The 22,394-nt window shown below is 46.0% G+C and overlaps 1 protein-coding gene across 3 annotated transcripts in view; it reads left to right on the forward strand.

Moving 5' to 3' along the window:
* The window catches only part of RFX4 (regulatory factor X4), a 159,261-nt gene that overhangs the window by 72,589 nt on the left and 64,278 nt on the right, over nt 1–22,394 (forward strand). For 2 of the 3 annotated variants that reach the window (XM_077762006.1, XM_077762007.1), the window contains exons 5-8: nt 6,415–6,476; nt 10,843–11,056; nt 12,938–13,015; nt 19,223–19,386. In XM_077762006.1, coding sequence (XP_077618132.1) covers nt 6,415–6,476; nt 10,843–11,056; nt 12,938–13,015; nt 19,223–19,386 — 518 coding nt within the window. Of the gene's footprint in view, nt 1–6,414; nt 6,477–9,218; nt 9,340–10,842; nt 11,057–12,937; nt 13,016–19,222; nt 19,387–22,394 lie in introns of those variants that run through there. The other variant, XM_077762008.1, reaches the window with a different exon arrangement.

Consider the following 22,394-nt stretch of genomic DNA (forward strand, 5'->3'; position numbering starts at 1 on the left):
GGGGGGTGCAATCCGTAACAGCTCTTTCTTTGCCCAGAGTGGGAAAAGTCTCGACCTCCGTTTGGGAGGAACGCGATGGGGTACCGCGGCATGGCCCACCCCCACCCCACCCCTCACCCCCAACTCACCAGACGTCCCTTCCTCTTAGTTCTCTATTTGAAATCACCTCTCTCGGAGGAGGAGGAGGAGGAGAGGATTTGTCTTCCAAGATTTCTAGATAAAATATCTTTGCACAAAGAGAACTAAATATTCTAACTGCACAAATACTATTGCTTGGGAGACCAGAATTACCACAGCAGTCTGAAAAAAAAAAATGAGTTCAGTGAGGATCCCCTCTGCAAATCCGTCAAAGGATCTTACTAGAGGGTGCTAACTCTGTCCACGAAGGGAATGGGCTGCAAGAGTATGAGGGTGCTGGAGACAGACAAGGGTGTTAACACACGCGGCCCCTCTGCTCTGGCGCACCACCCCCCCGCCCCCAGGCCCCGGCAGCTAGTCACTGCCCTGTGCAGTCAGGAAAGCGCGCTGAGGCAGAGCTCTTACCCTCCCAGGAGGCAGGGCTGGGCATCCGTTCCCTGCCTCCTTTGTCACCCCTGCAAGCCTGTGACATTAGCTGAGCAAGTGTTTTATCTCCATTTTGTAGACAAGAAACCTGATGCTCAAATAGAAGGTCTCTTTTGGTTCTTCAATTTAGCACATTTTTTTAAAGGTGATAATAGCCTTCTGCACTTCATGGAAAGCAATCGACGGTGTCTCTTAAAAACCTTGAAATATTTCTCCTCTTTAATCAGGCAGCTCCACACTTGAGAAGCTATTATAAGGGGGGAAAAACCCAAAATACTGGCCAAAAAAAAAATATATCAGGGCACCTGGATGGCTCAGTCAGTGAAGCGTCCGACTCTTGGTTTTGGCAGGTCATGATCTCATAGTTGGTGAGATGGAGCCCTGTATCTGGCTCTGTGCTGACAGCGTGGAGCCGGCTTGGGATTCTCTCTCTCTCTCTTCCTTTCTTTGCCCCTCCCCTGCTGTCTCTCTCTCAAAATAAATAAGTTAAATAAGTAAAAAGAAAAATCATTATCCAAAAGGTACTGCTTATAGCATTATTTACATTAACACAATATTGGAAACAACTTCTGTGGCCTTATTCTTTGATTTATTGAATCAGTGGATTAAGGTCCTGAGCCATAATGCCTCCTGCTTGGACTACTCAGTGGCCTTTTGATGGTCTCCCTGTTTCCACCCCTGCCCCCTGAGGTCATTTTTCCATCCAGAAGCCAGGGCCATCCTTTGGAAAGATGAGTCAGAGGGGCGCCTGGGTGGCTTAGTCGGTTAAGCGTCCGACTTTCGCTTAGGTCATGATCTCGCGGTTCGTGGGTTTGAGCCCCACGTCGGGCTCTGTGCTGACTGCCAGCTCAGAGCCTNAAGACCTACAAGGCCCCACATGAACTGTGCTCCATCACCCCCTCCCGGCCTCCTGACCTCCTCTTCTTCTGCTCTCCTGTGCACTTACTGTGCTCCAGCCACACTGGCCTCCTTGTTCCTCCTGACACGCATCAAACAAGCTCCTACCCCAGGGCCTTTGCACTGTCTATTCTCTGGGCTTGCACCCTTGCCCCATATCCATGAGGTTCATTCCCTCACTTCCTTCAGGTCACTACTCAAATGCCACTTGCCTCTTAGCCCTTATCACCCTAAAAAAAAAAACAACCCACCCCTACTCCTGCCTTCCCTATTGTGCTCACACTGTTCTTTTTGTTCCTCTCTGTAGCACTTACCTGATACAAGGTATACAGACATTTTAATTATTTATTAATATGTTATTTATCTTCTCTCACTAGATGTAAGTTTCCTAACCAAAGGCTGTTTCTGTTCAGCCCAGTGTTGTGTCCCTCAGTGCCCAGCAAGGTGTCTGACGTATGGGAGGAGCTCAGTAAACACCTGTCGTTGAGTGAATCCGAACTGTGTATCATCAGGCAACCTATGTGGCTGTTGGGGCTGCAGCTCAGTGTAGGCGGTGAGCAGGTACCCAGTCTTTCCAACGAGGAAATGGAGTGATCGTATTTGGATTGTAGAGAGGTGGCGCCAGCCCGACAGCAAGCCTGGAGGTGGGCAGCCGGTTAGGAGGGTGTGTCTGTGGTGCGGGTCAGGCCCCAGTAGGGGTAGAGCCCAGGTGGGGGACAGAGAGAAGTGGCTGGCTCAGTGGGTGTCTTCGTCAGAATCAGTAGGACATGGGGATGTGCATGGTGGGGAAGAGAGAGCACAGTCTCTCCTGCTTCCGTCTTGGGTGCCTCAGTGGAGTGTGGTGCTGGCCACGGGAGGGTAAAACTGCACCTATTGATCCACACATTATTCCAAAGGAATAAGTAAAACCCATCAACTATGGAGAAAATCATAGGATGATTGGATCTGTGCATTTATAGGCCCCCTTCCACAGCCTGATAATTCCTCAAGGTCAGAGCACAGAGAATTACAAACACACTGATTGTATGTTTTATTTGCCTCGCAGAGGTAGAACAGCTCCCGAAGGCTTTGTTTCCCCGGGGTTTTTAGAACATCCTTGACCAGAGTCTGTAGCACTGGTACCTAGCCTGGGGCCAGGGCGTTATGTAGGATGCCATTTGGATAAATACTTAGAAAGAGTCAGAACTTAATCCATTCCCTTAAGTCACATACGGATAAGGCTTAGCAACCCCCTACCCAAATGCTGCTTTTTAAAATTACCTACATATTGGGGCGCCTGGGTGACTTAGTCGGTTAAGCGTCTGACTTTCGCTTAGGTCATGATCTCGCGGTTCGTGGGTTCGGGCCCCGCGTCGGGCTCTGTGCTGACTGCCAGCTCAGAGCCTGGAGCCTGTTTCAGAGTCTGTGATTCCCTCTCTCTCTGACCCTCCCCTGCTCACGCTGTCTCTCTCTCTGTCTCCTAGAAATAAATAAAACATTAAAAAAAATTTAAAAAAAAATTACCTACATATTGTTTGCGGGGAATAGGGAATGATTTATTCACTTTTTGAAAGAAAAGAAAAAGAAGAAGAGCCACTATAACGTTCTGGAAGATTTTTTGGTGTTTCCTTTAAGGTTATAGTGAATTTCTTTTGTGAATTAGAAATATTTCTAATGAGAAAACCCTTTTCCATTTACAAAATATGTGGCCCTTGTCACAAATGTTATACAAAAATTTTTTGTCCTCATCACAATCCTACTACTGTAACAAGCATCCATTTTTACTTTTCCATGTTCCCTTTCCATTCCTATATTTGTAAAAAACAAATTATAAGCATAGTATCAACATAGTTTGAGGTACACTGTTTTATTTAACATTATGTCACATAAATTTTCTGTGCGGTGACATAGTTTTTGTTACTGTCATTTTTAACACCCGCATAGTGGCCTGCTGGGTGTATATATAATCATTTATTTAGTCAGCTCCCTGTCACTGGACGCTTATGCTGTTTCCAATTTTTCTCTGTTATTAGCAGCGCTGCACATAGCTTCTTCACATTTCAGAGTATTTCCTTGGAATTCATAGATCAAAAAGTGTGAATATTTTGTGGCCCGTGATGTGTATCATAGAAATGTTTGGGGAAGGGTAGTACTAATGATAAACAATGCCATCAGCAATCTATGGGACTCTCGTTTTTGCCCCACCTTTGACAGCACTCGATAGTATCACTTTCCAAATGTCTGCTAATATCAGAGCATTAAACAGGGTTCCTCACTGTCGTGCCTGTTGTATGGGAGCAACGTCCCAGACCACAATGAAGAAAAATCCCTGCTCTTCCTAGGAGCTAGGATGTGTTTATCTTGTGGGTGCTGGGACTCTTGTGACTCTGTTGTATTGACTGGGCAGGAAGCTCTGATGCCAAATCATAACCCACTTTTAACCCGGGCTCCATCTTCATGCTTTCTATTATTTCCCTATGATCTGTGTTGGCGTATCTGTAGCCGTTCAGGACTGTACCATTGTGAAACGCTGCTTCATGTCTTGGCTGTGAAATCAGCTCCGTGATGAAAGTCTGGAGGGCGTACTTGGCCGGAGGTGGTGAGGCCACGAAAACCGTGGTGTGCACCACGGGGCAGAGTGCTGTCGCCGACCTGCTCAGACCCCACCCCACATATCACATTTTCCTCAGGTCGCAGAATTTTGAGAGGGATGTAGTCCAAGTGAGTACCCATGTCCTCAGCTTACGGGAGTTAGGGTGAAAGAAAGCAGGGCTGTGTCAGCTACAGAAAGATCTCAGAGAATTCTGAAACAATGCAGTTATCATTGGTGTGAGAGAACATTTTAGAAGGTCTTCTTTATTTCCCAAAGAGGTATTGTCATGTTATCTTATTAGATTTTCTAAACATCCTTGTAAGGAATGCATCTTTTTTACCCATTTTACCCAGATAAAGAAATGCCGTCCCGTTATTTATACTGGAGGTAGCTTCCCAATGTACAGAAATGGTCAATCCTTACTTCACCTATTGCAGATTCTCTAATCGGTCCACTTCCTTCCATCCCACTGATGCCAATTTAGTTGAGGCCACCAGCACCTATCCCTCTAATCTGGGGACGAGTATATAATTTTTTAAAGAGGTTTATTCATTTTTGAGAGAGAGAGAGACAGAGAGAGAGAGACAGAGCATGAGCAGGGGAGGGGCAGAGAGAGAGAGAGGGAGACACACAGTCCAAAGCAGGCTTTAGGCTCCGGCTGTCAGCACAGAGGCCAGCACGGGGCGTGAACTCACAAACTGTGAGATCATGACTTGAGCTAAAGTCAAATGCTTAACCAACTGAGCCACCCAGGCGCCCGTGCAGATGAATATATAACCCCCCGAGTCCCCACATGTCAGACAGGTCAAACAGCACCTCCACGTTCAGGTAACTAACAGGGTCACAGTAAATGTCAGTTGAATGACCGATCAGTCAATGAGAATATCAATGTGGATGGGAGAGGGTGTGGATGGGCCAGGAGAGACTCAGCCCCATCTCTGAGAAGGCGCTGGATGTTCAAGCCTCGCCCATGGGAAGCCAGCAGTCGCGTCTCATCTCACGAAGGGCCACTTGCAGGCGGGCTCTCCCTGGCCATGCCTACCCCCTTGGTGCTGCGCTAGAAGGGGAGGGGGCTGGAAGAATTTGCTGCGACTTAAGAGAAAGTCTAATGAAGTAAAATGGAATGAATTATCAGGACCATCAGTGGTAATAATGAGTAAAGTTTATTGAGCCCTTACTAAGCGTGAGGGATTGTTGCAAATTATCCACATACATTTACTTCTAGATTTTATAAGAATTCTCTAAGGTAGGGCTTATCATTCCCATTTAACAGATGAGGAAACTGAGCCATTTGAATGCCTAACTAAGGGTCCCCAGCTAACATGGCTAAGTTTGGATCTATCTAATCCAGGGCGCTGAGTTGCAAAGCCCTCACACAGCACCCCTGCATTATCCTGTCTGTCCACAAACATCATCTCTGCAGCACCAAGGATGAGGCCTGACGGTTGTGCCTTTATTTGACCGACAGCCTCTCCTTCCAGGTTCCTTGCAAACCCGTGTGGATATCCTGGGCAGCATTGCCCACGAGTCAAAGATATACCCTCAGGGCAGAGGTCGGGCTTCATTCCTCCATTCTGCAACATAGGTTGAGCTCCTCGCCCGTGCCAAGCCGCGGGCCAGGTGCCTGTTCCCGGGAGCTCACACTGAGGTAGAGGAGACATCAAATAGGCAGCAGAGAGTACGCGAATAAGGTAATTTCAGAGGGTGCGGAGTGAGAAGAAGATGATGGAAAGCAGGGCCACAGGATGGCAAAGGATTGCTTGTGCTACTCCCTGCTGGCTTGTCAGAGGAGGCCTCTGGGCAGAGGCCCGGATGTCGGATGTCGTAAGGAAAGGAGCCGATTCTGTGAGGTGATGAAGTTGCATTCCTGGCAGAGGGAGCTGCCCTCCAAAGGCCCCCAATGGGGAGCGAGCCTGGTGTTTTTCAGGAATAGTAAAAAAGAAGAAGAAGGAAAAAAAAAAAAAGCCAGCGTGGCTGGAGCCTGGTGACTAAGGGTGAGTCATAGGAGAGAAAGACCAGGCTCAGGGTGGGTCTTCATCCCAGGCGGTGGAGTCCATTGGAAGGCTCTAAGCTGGGGGGCGGGTAGGGGGGACGCGACACGTTCTGGATCAGCTGGTACTCCCCCTACGTTGTGAGTGGGAGGGGGAAGCACGGAACGGCTAAGTGAGACCCCTTCAGAGTCCAGGGCCCCACAATCACTGACCTGCTCCCCTCCCAGCTCCCAACACCCATATCTTCTCCAGGGTCCAGTGGCCCCTTAATGGCCTGTTGCAATCAAGGACGTGTGTGCTCTCCCTTTCTTTGGATTGCTGTTCATAAAGCTCAGTTGCTGTGCTCCCCACTTTTCCCAACAGGTAACCGATTCTTGTGTTGACTTACAGATCATAAGGCAGCAGTTTCCTCAGCTGACCACGAGAAGACTTGGGACCCGAGGGCAGTCCAAGTAAGCACCGGCAGCCACTCCTGCGGAGCACACGCCTCTGACACAGGCTCGGACCCCGGTCTTTTATCCTGAGCTCAGCTCACAGGCCTGGCGGGAAGTCTGTGCCTGGCACCAAAGAGCTTTAGACAAAGGGCCCCGTCTCCCAGGGCCCCCGAGAGAGGCTGTCCAAAACCTAGAGCTGTCTGGCCCAGCTGTTTTAAGGAATCTGACTTAGTGCCCACCCTGCCTTTAGATGTTTTTGTCAAATGGTCTTGGGTATCACTTAAAAGAGCACTTTGTGGCTTCTTGGACAAGTTCCAGGTTGCTTGGATTGTTTCCCTGAGTGAATTCTTTGCTCTGATAGTATCCATTGGGCTAGAGAAGCAACCTGTACCAATCCCTGTAAGATGGGGCGGAGAGGTCCGGCCGTGCCCTGGTACACAGGGTGCACTGCGTGCCAGCCAGCAGTCCTGGGGGCCAGCCAACCCATCCTTGCTTCACACTTTGTGTGTCAGATGCATGGCACTAGGTGTACGTCTCCTGTCCTCACAGAGCATATACTCTGGTGGGGAAGACAGATCAAAAAAAGGTAATCAGACTGTGACAAAGAGACTGGTCATAGAGAGTAACAGAAGGAGGGTCACCTAGTTTAGAAAGGGTAGCCCGGGAAGTCCTTCCTGGAGGAGTCCTGAGAAGTGAGAAGGATTCGTGGACTCCTTCTCTTAGGTGTGAGTTGGTGGGAAGGGAATCTCCATCTTCACTACACAAAATTCACTAAAATATGGATTATAAGACTTGCCTTAAAGGGTATTTCAAAAATCACTGGCCGTTAACAGGTGTTCTATGGCCACATTAGTTTGGGGAACACTGAGTTCAACAGATTCCTTCATGCAGGACTTCTCAGGACCTTTATTATGTTGATGCCCTTGGTGACTCCACTAGAGGGTGCCTTATTATGCAGCATTTCTAAACATTTTGACCACGTTGCATAGCAGATCAGCACATAGTGACAAAAAAATACAGACACTTAAACAAACAACCAACTATATAGGACTTGTAAAACTTGAAACTAAGGGTACTTCAAAAGCAGCAGGTTCCATGCTGTTACCTCACCCCCTTCTCCTGCCATCCCTGTGCAGCATTCTTCTTGTTTGTTTATTTAATGTTTATTAATTTCAAAAGGGGGGAGGGGTGGAGAGAGAGGGAGGAGAATCCCAAGCTGGCCTGAGCTGTCAGCACAGAGCCATGATGCAGGGCTCCATCTCACACACTGTGAGATCATGACCTGAGCCAAAATCAAGTCTGAGGCTTGACTGATGGAGCTAACCCGGTGCCCACCCTGGGTAGCATTCTTTTTTCATTTTTTTATTTTTTTTAACATTTATTTATTTTGAGAGAGAGAGAGCGAGAGACAGAGCATGAGTGGGGGAGAGGCAGAGAGAAAGGGAGACACAGAATCCGAAGCAGGGTCCAGGCTCTGAGCTGCCAGCACAGAGTTCTGTGTGGGGCTCGAACCCATGAGTGAGATCATGACCTGAGCCGAAGTCAGACGCTCAACCGACTGAGCCACCCAGGCGCCCCAGTAGCATTCTTATCTTCCGAGGCTGGATTTAACTTTGGAGTCAAGTTAGGTAAAGAAAGTGGGTGATCACACTGGGAGAAACCCTTTTCGGTAAAGCTCTGAAAATAACATACTCATTGTGTGTGTGGGGTGGGGGGGCTTAGGAGCTCTGGGGGCAATTTTCAAAGAAATTTACAGAAAATTTTGAACAGAGGACATTTTGGAATAAATTTCTAATAGTTTTCCAAGGTGACTGCATGGAAGAATAAACCTCGTCCATAAAGAAAAACTCTAGTTTATAAAATTTAAAACTTAAAAATGAGGTGTCAGCTTAGTAAGAGTACAGAGTACAAAACTAGATGCTGCCTTACTTATTTGCTGGTAAGCACAGTGGCTGGTCCGCAGTGGGCCATTCAGTCCACACATTAAGTGGATGGTTGGAAGAGTGTTGAATGAACAGAAATGAGTGTGTCTTTGAAGAGATACATTGTTGCCCATCTCTAAAATAGAAGAGTAGAAATAGACTGTAGAAATACATAGTAGAGACAGGGAAGAAAGAATAAAGATAGAACAGAAGGGTTTCCTATCCAACAGAAACTTGGAGAAAGTTCCCTCTGTTTACATGTTTTTTTTAAAAATTTTATAATTTATTGTTTTTGTCTTCTTTAACCCAGAAGCTAGTGAATTTAGCAGTATCTTCTGTAAACATTTGGTGGTGTCAAATTCATTGTATCCACGCAGTCAGGAACCAGTTGAAAGGTGACAAGAAGGTTTAGTCTCCAACTTGACCTTCTAGAGAAAAATCCCTCAGCACATTCACCTTGACAGAATCCATCTGGGTGACTGTGGAGTGTGTTGACATGTCTATAGAACTGAAATAGAAAAACTGAGAAGTGATCAGAGCAGTAGCTTTGCTGCAGTTGCTGTTATCAACAACATACACACATGCTCCAGGGAAAATCAAGAAGTGGTCTAATCTGAATGTGTCATCACTATCTTGATCTTAAGATATTATCAAGGGGGAACTTTGTTAAGGGGAAGGAGGTGAGTCCTAACTGCCTGGCCACCTGGAGCGCGCTCCTGGAGCAGCGGAACCTCCCCCTCCCCCGCCCAGAGGGCTTCTCTCCAGGACGGGGAGGCAGTTATAACAGTTGGGAAGTAGAAGGCGCAGAAGACAGAGAGCAGCTCAACACAAAGAAGAACTTTCTGATCACGATCCCGACCCAAAATGAACTGGGCTGCCATCGGAGAGCCTGAGTTCTTCATCCCAGGAGGCATTCAGATAGAGGCGAGATGCCCACTAAGCAGAAATATCACAGAATGGTATCAGGAGTCAGGGGGTGGGGAGAAGGGGAGGTTATGTGAGCTCATCTCCCCTCCCCGGGCAGCCTCTCCTGTAACTCAGAACGCACCACCAACGACATCTCCACGAGCAGAAAAGAGTAATTAATGTGTTGTACAGGGTTTCTGAAAGCGAGGTCCATGAGTTACTTACATTAGTGTTGCTGTGCAGTCATAGAAATCTGGACATACTAAGTCAGAATCTTTGGGGGTGGAGCCCTGGAGTCGGTCTTTTAATGTTTTGTCGGTGATTCTTAGTAGTAGTAAAGTTTGAGAATCACTGGCTTAGTGGTTCAAGCACTTTAGAGGTTGAAGTCCTGCCTCCACTCACTGGGTGATCTTGGGTGTGTTACCTGGGCCTTCGTTTCCTAGTCTGCAAAATGGGGATAATAGTTAATTCCAGCCGTACAGGGGCTTTATGGGATTAAATAGGGTAATATGTGTAAAGCACTTTGTACCACACTGACTGCTGTGAGGAGCATTGATTTACAAGAGTAAATGATGACGGTCTCTCGAACCCCTGGGGATCATAGAGCCTCTCAGCGTATGCAGACGCTCAGCCTAATGGGCTTGTCAACCTTGAATTGATGTGCGTCTGACTGAACTTGTGGTGCTTGTGTCCGTGCTGATTCTTGGGCCCCACTCCCACTTTCTGAATCAGTACGTGTAGGAAGGGAGAGCCTAGGAATCTGTATTTTTATTGAAGTTTTGGTCTTTTACATTCAGTGCCAACTGAGACACTGGGTCCGTCTTTTTATTTTTATTTATTTATTTATTTTTAAATGTTTTATCTATTTCCGAGAGAGAGACAGCATGAGCAGGGGAGGGTCAGAGGGAGAGGGAGACACAGAATCTGAAGCAGGCTCCAGGCTCTGAGCTGTCAGCACAGAGCCTGATATGTGGGGCTCGAACCCACCAACTGTGAGATCATGACCTGAGCCGAAGTCGGACACTTAACTGACTGAGCCACTCAGGCGCCCCTGGGTCCGTGTTTTTAAAGAGACCGTTCTTTAAGGCTGCCATTTATTGATTAAGAAAACACGGGCCAAATGAATTTTTGTCTCTGGTACAGTTGGCAGTTGCAAACACCCTTCTTCCTGGGTCTCCACAGAAAAGGACACTCAGGTTCTGTACTTCTGGGACCGCATTTGGGGCGAGATATAAGAGATTACATACAAATGGAAATTTTTTTCCTTCCCTTTTCTGCTTTGCAAAGTATTTGACTTAACATTTTCTGTAGGAGGCAATTTTGGTTATTTTTACCTGCCTGATTGATGGCTGCAACATGGAACTTTGGTTTAATTCTAGATTTCTGAGATGTCAAGTCTCACAGGAGAATTAACTCTTTTAGCCCAGGGAGGATGGGCCCAGCCATCGTTGGCCTTGGGCACCCCTGCCCAGGAAATGCCACCTGATAACAGTGCATATGGGTTTCTCTCTCTCTCTCTCTCTCTCTCTTCCCTCCCCCCACCCCCTCTGGCCCAGGTACCATTACTATGGCATCGCGGTGAAGGAGAGCTCCCAGTATTATGATGTGATGTATTCCAAGAAAGGAGCCGCCTGGGTGAGCGAGACGGGCAAGAAAGAAGTGAGCAAACAGACGGTGGCATATTCACCCCGGTCCAAACTTGGAACGTTGCTGCCAGAGTTTCCAAATGTCAAAGATCTAAATCTGCCAGCCAGTCTGCCTGAGGAGAAGGTGACCACATCTGAGGTGTTGCTGGGAGTGGGTGGCTTTCCCTTTCTCTCTCCTCTCACACAACGCACACAACCCCTCTCCCCCTCTTTCTCTCTCTTAGTGCAAAATGGTGAGTTTAAAAATATAAAGATAGAAATCTGAGTAAAACCATGGACTTTGGTTAATGATAATGTATCAGTATTTATCCATTAGTTGTGAGAAATGCACCATACTAATGTAAGATGTTATCAGTAGAGGTAAGCAGTGTGGAGCATATGGGAACTTCACCACACTTATCTTCAAAACTTTTCTATAAATTCAATAAATACTATCCTAAAATAAACAGTTTTATCTATCTACCCATCTAACCAGCCTACCTACCTATCTATAATGCTACACTGTCTCATTTCATGAAGGAAGGACTTCTTAGCTCTAGACTGTTTTGTTTTATTTTATTAATTTTTATTTAAATTTTTTTTTTAATGTTTATTTATTCTTGACAGAGAGAGAGTGTGTGTGTTAGCAGGGGAGAGTCAGAGAGAGGGGGAGACACAGAATCCAAAGTAGGCTGCAGGCTCTGAGCTGTCAGCACAGAGCCCGATGCAGGGATTGAACTCACCAGCCGTGAGATCATGACCTGAGCTGAAGTCAGACACATAGCCGACTGACCACCCAAGCACCTCTAGATTGTTTTCTTAAATATCTTTTTAAAGTATGTTTACTTATTTTTGAGGGTGGAGGAACACTTGAGCAGGAGAGGGGCAGAGAGAGGGTGGCAGAGTCTTCGAAGCGGGCTCCACACTGACAGTAGCAAGCCCGATATGGGGCTCAAACTCACGAACCGTGAGATCATGACCTAAGCCAAAGTCGGACTCTTAAGCCACTGAGCCACCAAGGCGCCCCAGTTGTTACTTTATAGGAGAAAGTTTCCCATGTGCTACAGAGGATGTGGTGAAACCTTAGTCCAGTAGACAAAGAAGACTTTACAGGTACAGTGAATCAGATAGTTTGGGTCATAGGGTATTTGGAGGAAATTCTGACGTGCATCTCTAGGTCATCTATCTAGATGCAGCTGTTGAGCTCCTGCCGTCTACCTGTCACCCTAGGAGCTGGGATGCAGAGGGAACAGAGAGGTGTCCTGCTCGCAGGAATCTCACAGCTAAGGGGGGAGATGGATGCTTATGTAGAAGCAAACTAAGTGTATACAAAATGAATGCATGCCTGTGTTCTGAAACAAAAAGATTATCTGTAAATAATGCTTTAAATCTAAGAACCAGTAAGTATTTTTTTCTCAAAGTTGCTTTCTTTTTCCTTTCCTTTCAACAAACTTGCTGTACTATAGCTTTAACATTCTTGGATAAATGGAGCTGGAGATGAAGTTCTTTTGCTGGACAGACTCCAGGAAATTTCTGAATGTCTTTTTGTGATTTTTGGCAAACACCTCTTCTTACAAGTAGTCACTGGGTTTTAACTTTTCAGTATCTTAGCTGATGAGGAGAATTTTATTAATATGCTCCACTGAACTCTGCTACGTACCAGGCGCTGTACAAAGTGCTGGATACAGGAGCCTGAATAATAGGCCATTTTTAGTTTTCCCAGAGCCCATAGTCTCAGGGGTGAAGAATGGGGGAGAGAGAAACCTGTACTTTCCTCTATAGCAAAGGACAGGTGCTCAATAGAGAAATGACAGGCAGTTGCCATGGGGGCACAGAGGAGGGGGCCCAGGGCCAGAGAGCACCACTGATGAAAGCTAGACTTACCTGAGTCTTACGGGATGAGTGGATGTGAAGCGAATTCCATCTCCTCAACAGGGAATAAATGACTTGAAAACTGAAATTCCAAAGGCAGCAGTCATGTGTATTAATTATGCTTTTATTATTGATCCTCCCCCACTCCCCACAGGTTTCTACCTTTATCATGATGTACAGAACACACTGTCAGAGAATACTGGACACTGTAATAAGAGCCAACTTTGATGAGGTAGGTCAACAAGCATTAAAATATTATAGTAGCCACAGCTCCTACCGCACTGGCTCCTACTAGGTTCCAGGCCTTGGGAAAAGCCCTGATGTGCATGAGCTCCCGTAACCTTTACAGTGATCCCAGGAAGCAGGCTCTGTTGTTACCCCATTTTACAGACCTTCTGTGAGAACAAGCAGTTCTTCTTGACCACACCAGTGAACTGCATCCTGTCCCGCTGGCCTACGAGGAAGAGTTTGCAAGGATAGCATATACCTCGTATTGGAGATTTAGAGAAACTGAGGGAAGGCTTTCCTATATTTTGGATTTGATCTCTTCCTGGGGCCCCATTTGATTTTTGTTTTAAAATATTACAGTTAAAGAACAGGGAGGAGAAACGAGAAGGGATGAAGTACCCATTACGTAACCAGAGAGACAATACAATCTTCTTGCCTAAAATGCCATCCAACAGAGCCTTCCCGAGGGATGGCAAGAAGCCACACATTTCACCCCATAAACCTGAGGCCTTTCTGTTTACAGAAAATGCTTTTAGGCCAAAACAAAAACAAAAACAAAAACAAAAACCCACATCTTGGCATAGGTTGTGAGATTGCAAGAGAGAGAGGGCAGGGCAGGCTACAAAGGGGCTATAAAAAGCCAGTAGCTATTGGTGGAAAAGATCCCAGAGGTTCCCCAGTGTGTGTGTTTCAGGGGCTGTGCACTGTGGGGGATGGAAGGGTAAAAACTGATGTGAGGCACAAAATGCTCTCTCCCGCGTCTTCCTTTGCCTTTCCGCCTCTGTCTCACAGCAGCGAACGTTTGTTGAGCACCCCGCTTACTTGAGTTCGCTCCCAGACTGTTCCCTCAGTAACCTGGGCAGTGGTGGTCTGGTCGCCCGCGTGCTGGCACTCTGCCCGCAGACAGAGCCCCGGGAGAGATAGCAGTGTGCTCGTGGGGAAGGACCACCCTTCCTGCTCCTGGCTTCTGTTCACGAGATTGTTCAAATCTCCCAATTCCTTTAGCAACCATTTAAGTGGATTTTTTTTTTTAAAAGAAAGAAAAACCACTGGTTTCTCTCACGTTGTGGTTTGGCTTTGTCTTACATCCCAGAGATCACTGACATGAGGCCAAATAAAGGTTCATGCTCAGTGAAGACGACCCTGGCTTCTATAACAAATAAGCCCAAGTCTTAATGCACGATCAGTATATTTCTCATTGATGTCATGACCCAGTGTGGATGCTCACAGGGGAAGGCTGGTTGCTGGGGGTTGTTCAGAGATCCAGGCTCCTTCCACCTTGTGGCCATACCTGCCCTAGAGCCTAGGCGTCTTCTTTGTTCAGCGGACGGACAGACGGTTGGAGAAGAGGAATACAGGGAAGACACACCCCCTCCTTAATCTTGTCATCCCGGAAATAAAACGCATTGCTTTTGCCCATATTCCATCGGCAAGAGCCGGTCTCATGGCCCCACCCTGATGCAAAAAGGGGATCTGCCTCCTCACTGGGCAGCAGTTTGCTACCACAGAAGAGGAGCTCTGAGCTCTAGAGGCCAGCTGCCCCTCTCCGCCACACATACTAAGCACAGAACAAGTGACAGTCCTCCCTTACGTTCATATGTACTTTATTCATCTCAAAACTCACTCTCATCATCTCATTATACTTAATTCCATTCATTAATCCCAACACTTATCAGGTATCTAATGGTACCACCCAGTGCTATAGGTCTCAAGAATGGGGTGAGAAGTAAGACACAGCCTAAAGGCAGGGCTGGGGGGGTGGGGGTGGAGAAGGAATGTACACCAGAAATTAGGATGCAGAATATATGGTGAGGACTGAGTGCTCCTGTGGGGAAAGCACCAGACTTGGAGTCCAAGCTTTGCCATCCGAGCCTGTATTGTTTATTCTAGAGATAAAGATAAAAATATCATCCCTGCCTGTCTAATTCATAAGAGTATTAGGAGGAGGAGATGAGACAATGCCTAGCAAAAGCCCTTTGTAAACTATAACACAGGTCCTAAAAACGCTTGCTGTTAATGGATATGTCAACCAGAAAGTTCAAAGATTTGTCACACATTTGGTTAGGGCCAAAGTCATGGCTGCATCTTGTGTCACCAGACACCACTAGTCCAATGTTCTTTCCACTCCCTTGGCAGGGATATTTGGTGGCTGTTTTCAAAATGGCTAATGAAGATGTGGCTCATTCTACTCAACCACAGAAGAATGAAGGGGGGATATTACCCCTTTGAGGGGATGTGGCTTTCTCCCACAGCTGAGAAAAGTCATGAGTAAATGAATGATGTTGCAGCTGGCAGACCTTGACATTGTAGTTTGTTTCCAGTCCTCATGATCTTTATGGGTTGAGGTTATAACTAATGCTGGCATCCCATTCTTAAATTTTCTTACTTGATTGCTGGTGCATTGTTTCCTATCATCAAAGTGTAAGCCCTTTAGGGCAGTGACCTTGTCTGGCTTGTTTACTACACTGTCCAGGTCAGCCATACTCTTCGGGTCCCAGTAAATATTTATTGGGTAGATGAGTGTATGGAAGGATGGATGGATGGATATATGGATATAAAGATATCATAGATTTGTAGCATTGTCAGGAAAGTACAGAGAGCCCCAGTCTGCATGTAAGGGACTCCCTGCAAAGCCTTCTCCAGACTGCATTGCATGAAGGGCTGTAAAGTCAGATAGTCTTGTGTTTGAGTCCCAAATCCACCACTTACCAGCCTGTGACCTTGAGCAAGGTACTTAATCCCTCTGAATCTCAATTTCTTTTGCTATAAAATGGAGATAATAATTATAGCTACGTAAGAATTCATGTAAGTGTCTGATTTTGAAATCAGAGCATGATAAATGGTAGGTATTTTGGTGGATAATATTTTGTTGAGATCCTTTCAATACTGTAGCAATTAAGTGCCCCTGATTGGAAGCTATCAGATTCCACAAGGTGCCAATATATTCATAATGAAGTAAGTATGGATATGGAAAAGAAATAGAAAATTTACATAGGTATTCTTAAACACGTCTCTTGATGCGTCACTGAGCCCAGAGAGGGCTGAGCATTCAGGGGGCTGAGGCAGATAATCCAGGAAACTTTAAATAATGCTTTCCCATCATTTGCCTCTGATGATTTCACCACTTAGGCTTACAAGGAGTAAGAAAACCTTACTTTTGGCTGATAATGAGTTTCCATTTGTTAGATGCCTTCACGCTGCCAGGCATTTTGCCTCAGTGACCTTATTGCATCCTAGTACTGGGTAGCATCATTATCTCCATATTATAAAAGCTGATAGCTCTCACATTTATATATTTAGGCCTGAGCAGCAGATTCAGTTGACTTGACATCCAACCTAACATGGCCAAATCAGAGCTCTGATTTTCCACCTGAGTTTGTTTTTCCCATCTCAGATTGCCACAACCACATATCTGTTTGCTCAAGCCATGAGGCTTGTTTGCTTCTCTGTCCCTCACCCTTCACATCCAGCCCCTTGGGAGGTCCCACAAGCCCCACCTCCTGCTATAACACTGTGTCTGTCCATTTCATATCCAACTTCCAAGCCTTTGCTCTTGGGCTTTCCACTCTTCTCCCTCCTTCCTTTTCCTTCCCACTCCAAGGAACCAATACCTTTGGACATTAAATGGCCTGAAATACAGAGAATAGAAAAGGAGGTCAAAACTGGCTAATACCCACCTCTCAATAGGCTGCTCAGGAGATTGAAGACTGATCAGGGCTCCCTCTGCAACTTGAAACAGACAGATGCCTGCTAAAGATGGATTTTCCACAGATTTGTTTTAACCTACACAGCTGCTGATCTTTTCCAGAATTTCTGTTTGAAATTGACTGCTCACACATAAAAAAGGAGTCGGGCTGCATGCAAGGAGAGCTAAGAAAGACAACCGGATCTAGAATCTACCAAATCATAGGACTCAACTAGGCAGGGGTTCTTAGATAGTGTTGGAAGGGCAGGCAGGAAGGTCCAGGACTCAGCCTGAGGATGATGCTCAGGGACAAGCTGGGACCAGGGAACAGTAGAGAGGGTCCTCTAGAGGTAAAGCACCTTATCCAAGAGCCCTGGCCATTTCCTGGCCCATGCCAAACCAGTAGTCAGTCACCAAGTGTCCCAATGACAGAACAAGAGCCTTGACAGATGAGCAGAGGCACAGTGGGAATCCTGGCTGGGTGACACTTAGACAAGGGGTCATAAATGCTTCGGGTGGTCCATGGACTTCTTGGGCCTGGGAGTGGCAGTGTCTTCATAATGTAATAACAACCACTACCACAAACCTTTACTAAGCATCTGCTGTGTGTCAAGCACTAAAATAAGTACTGTTGGGGAATCTTTACCAAAACCTATGAAGCAAATACTACTTTTATTGTCATTTCACGGGTAAGGAAGCTTATCTCTTTCTGAACTTAGAGATATTATAATACCCCGGTTGGTAGCAGGGCCAGAGTTGGAACTCTGGAAGACAGTCTTCATTCATCTGGATTTTCTGTTTTAGTTTTTGATCTGGCTGAATACTTTGCAGGATTTTCACTGTTGCAGAATAAATAGAACTGTGAGTTAAGTTTCACAGTTTACAAACCTGACCTGCATTCACCACTTTGATCATGATTTTGATCATCAACTACCATTTGCCCCCCAGGAAATCAGGGTCGTGCATTTTCACCCTATTCCATATCCCCTAAGCCTCCCTCCATCCGGCACAGGCCATGAATGTCAGAGAAGTCTGTTCCCAGGAAGCTGAGCTCAGGTCACCAGGCTGGAGTCTGGGGTAGCCTGGTCAGAGGAAAGCAAGACCCTACTCCTGTGGGCCTGAAGGACCCTGCAGGTCACCAGGGCAAGGGTAGAAAGTGGGGGAGTGCGCAGCAGTCCAAGGATAGAGGTAAGTCTCGGGAATGGAGTAGGAGGACAGTAAGCATGAGAGGAACAAACTGGCCATGAGACAGGTTGGTGGGAAGACTGAGGCAGATGTGGGCTCCACCCCATCCATTCTCTAACTTGCTGTCTGCATTTGGACAAATAAGTTAATATCTCTGCAGAATGAGAGTAAGGATTCTCAGCTGTAGTAGAATTACAAGTGTTAAATGAGAGAACCAATGCAAAGTACCTGGCATATAGTAGTCACTCAGTAAATAAAGCGAAGGAATATCACCTCCAAAGTATTAGACTAAATTGCCTTTTTCATTGAATCAGGGCTGATTTAGGGAACCAGGAATGTGAGTAATGCTACCTGTGGGGCCTCGAGAGTCCCCATCCACAAAGGAAAGAAGGACACATCGTCCAGGAACCAAGTTGAGCCTATGAGAGTTCATAAAAATTCAGTAATTTGTTCCCTGTCTTAAAGATGAGCCACTCCTCAGTGTTAGTTAAACTCTAGGTATTTTTAATGTTATCATATACACCAGTTAACCATCTTTGCTGTTTCCCTTCACTTCCCTTCTCTTGTCCCACACCTCAGGCCCCTGCCCTGCTCTCTACCTGACATCTGGCTCACATACTAAAAGGCAGAGAGGTATAGAAGCCACCAAAGAGTTCTCTGCCTTAGACATTGACTGCTGCTTGCTCACTGAAGAGCACAGCAGGAGCACCTGCTGTTGTCGTGTTAATAATGCATCCTTTAAGTGCCTACTGTATTTCTGTTCTGTGCTAGTGTTTTGGGCTGGGTGTTACTACACACCACCACATACCACCATCTAGCATCCCATAGTGGCAGCAGCTGGCCAGAGTTCTTTGGAGAAGTGGAGTAGTTTGGATAGGAAGAGCCTCTGGCATTTTATTCCATTTTTGGTGCACAAATTTGAATCAGGAGTCTTGTTTATTGCGCCCATTTTCCTCCCTTCCAGATGCATTCCTTTTACCAGCAATCCCGCATCATCCCCTTCTTTGTGAGAACCCCCAGGGGTCACCCACTGGCCCAAAGAATAGCGAGTACAGTGTTCTGAGCTCCTTAAGAGCAATACCCCTTCAGCTTTTCCTAGACCAAGTGAGCAGGAAGGGGCCGATGGGTTAAGGCAGAGTAGCCCCCAGGCTTCCAGGCCAGGTGGTTCTGCGGCAGTGGGCATGGCCCACAGGGGGGCCGGTGGGGGAGCCTATGGACAGGGCCTCCTATGCCACAGCAGGGGACGCAGAGGACCTCACTGCAGATGGGAGGGGTCTCATCCCAGGCTCTGTCGGGAGGGCCCTTTGTAACCTCATGATTTTGTCTGTGGACTGATTGCAGGTTCAAAGTTTCCTCCTGCACTTTTGGCAAGGAATGCCGCCCCACATGCTGCCGGTGCTGGGCTCCTCCACGGTGGTGAACATTGTCGGCGTGTGTGACTCCATCCTCTACAAAGCTATCTCGGGGGTGCTGATGCCCACCGTGCTGCAGGCATTACCTGACAGGTGGGCACGCTTATGCTTGTCTCCCCTCGTAGCTGGTCCACAGCACTCACTGTTCTGCCTCTCTTTTACTGAACATGATCCCGTGCTGCCTGGGGGTCCCCCTTTAAAGACCATTAACACTGGACTTTTAAAAGTTCAATTTTATTTACAATTTTTAAAATAAACAAAAATTTTAATATTTTGAACCATTCGTATGGTTCAAAATTCAAAAAGTATAATATAGTATGTAGTGAAAAGTCTTCCTCCACAGACTCCTGTTCCCCAGGCACTCTGGGGCCCCTCTATATAGCATCAAATATAGTCATTTTCTTGGGGAATGGGGTCTGTCCAGATGTGCTATGCACATATAACCAATGCATATGACATGCTCTATTTCTCTTTTTCACGGAAATGGCGATATACTATATTATACAGAACAGTATAATATAGTCTTGGAGTAAAATATAGAACAGTAAAGGAAGTCTTGGAGCTTATATTGAGGCTTCCAGGCCCCTCTGGATCACTCCCCATGCTGCCTCCTGCCCTGGGGCTGGACCAAATGCAGTGCCTCCCACAGTGGCTTCCAGCTGGGCTCAGCCAATGGGGAGATCGGAGGGAGGGAGGGTGAGAAATGGACTCTGTCTCCATCCCCATGAGGTCACCTCAGGCTGGCTGTATCCATCCACAGGCCTCTGGGGCCTTCCAGGGTACCACCAGATTCACATTCTTCCGGAGTGCCTTGTGCTGAGGTTTGGAGGTTTGTCCTTTGGACATGGGGTGGGTGAGAGCCTGCTGCCCCTAAGTGCCAATAGCAGCAGTCTCCCGTCTGGGCTCCTACATGCCTGTCACCACCTGCGTGACTTGTCCCTTGTAAATAAACTCTCCGATTTTTGAATGGCATCTATTTCTTGTTGGGACTGTTCGAGAACATTTCCAATCAGTCTGTAAAGAGATTTCATTCTTTTTTATGCCTGCGTCCTGTTCCACTGTACTGAATTTAATCAGTTGTCTTCGTGTTTTCAGTCTCGTTACACTACAGATTAACGCTGTGGTGAATGATGTTTGAAGTACAGTCTTTTCCTTGGTGGAGTGTGTTAGCTTCCCAGGGCTGCGGCAGCAAAGTAGCATAAACCGGGTGGCTTAAAACAGCAGTGAGGAATTCACGCATGGTTTTGGAGGCCAGGAGTCTGAAATGAAGGCAGGGGTGGTTCCTTCCAGGGACTGTGAGGGAAGATCTCCTCTATGCCTCTCTCCCAGCCTCTAGCAGCTGCTGGAAGTCTTTGGTGTTCCTTGGCTTACAGATGCATCCCTCCAGTCTCTGCCTCCATCTTCACATTGACGCCCTCTCTGTGTTTCTGTGTCCCTTATAAGGACACTTGTCTTCGTATTTAAGGCCCACTCAGTTAATCCAAGATGTCATCTCAAGATCCTTAATTGAATCACATCTGCAAAAAAGGTCATCTTTACAGGTTCCGGGCGGACATATAGTGGGGAGGCACCACTTATACCAGTATGTGAACTATAGGTGCAGAACAAATGCCCTCAGGGCTGAAGTTCTAGCTTGAAGATACCATTGTCTTCACTTCAAAAGTGATTTAACTTAAAAAAAAAAAAGTGATTTAACTTTTCTCAGTGAAGTTATCATGTGCATTTCTCTTCTTATGAGTGAAATGGAGTATCACTTCGTATCTTTAAGAGCATATTTTCTTTCCTACAAACTCTCAGTTCTTTTTCTTTTTCGTTTCTTTTTTTTTTTCAAGTTAGTTAGCATACAGTATAGTCTTGGCTTCAGGAGTAGAAATAACCTAGTGATTCATCTCTTACATGTGACACCTAGTGCTCATCCCCAAAAGTGCCGTCCTTAATGCCCATCACCCATGTAACCCACCCAACCTCCTCCAGCAACCCTCAGTTTGTTCTCTGTATTTAAGAATCTCTTTTTTTATGTTTGCTTATTTTTGAGAGAGAGATAGACAGACAGACAGAGACAGAACACAGGTGGGGAAGGGACAGAGAGAGAAGGAGACACAGTATCTGAAGCAGGCTCCAGGTTCTGAGCCGTCAGCACAGAGCCCGTGAGGGGCTCAAACCCACAAACTGTGATATCATGACCTGACCTAAGTCGGACACTTAACCAACTGAGCCACCCAGGTGCCCCTAAGAATCCCTTATGGTTTGCCTCCCTCTCTGTTTTTATCTTACTTTTCCTTCCCTTCCCCTATATTCATCTGTTGAGTTTCTCAAATTCCACAAATGAATGAAATCTTTCTCTGACTTATTTCACTTAGCACAATACCCTCTAGGTCCATCTACATCGTTGCAAATAGCAAGATTTCATTCTTTTTTGTCGCTGAGTAGTATTCCATATCTTCTTTATCCATTCTTCAGTCGATGGACACTTGGGCTCTTTCTATAATTTGGCGATTATTGATAGCACTGCTATAAACATTGGGGTGCTTGTGCCCCTTCGAATCAACATTTTTGTATCCTTTGGATAAATTGCTAGTAGTATAGTTGCTATTTTCAATTTTTTGAGAAACCTCCATACTCTTTCCCAGAGTGGCTACACCGATTCAAACTTTCAGTTCTGATCTTTTGATTATTTTTCTAGTTGGTGGTTGATGTTCTTCTCATTGATTTTTAGGAGCTCTTTATTTATTAGGTGTAATAACCATTTCTCTATATGAAGAGCTGCAAATTTTTCTCATTTTGTTGTCATTCCTTTGCCTCACAGAAATGTAGTTATATGTATCAGCCTTTGTTTTTATGGCTTCTGGATTTTATATCATAGTTTTAAAAGTCCTCCCCACTCCAGTGATTAAATAATTTTCCCCTGGTTTAGCCCACTAACTTTATGGTTTAATTTTGTACTTTTGAATTTTTGTTCAATTTGGAATTCATCTGGGTCTAAGATGTGAAGTGTGGCTTTATTTTCTCTTCAGGAGCTATCCTGTTCACTCCCAACATCATATGTTAATTATTCCATCTTTTCTTCACAGATTTGAGATGTCTCTTTTTTATAAAATAAA

The sequence above is a fragment of the Crocuta crocuta genome, unplaced genomic scaffold (assembly GCF_008692635.1).
Source record: "Crocuta crocuta isolate KB4526 unplaced genomic scaffold, BGI_CrCroc_1.0 scaffold193, whole genome shotgun sequence".
NCBI classification, from domain to species: domain Eukaryota; kingdom Metazoa; phylum Chordata; class Mammalia; order Carnivora; family Hyaenidae; genus Crocuta; species Crocuta crocuta.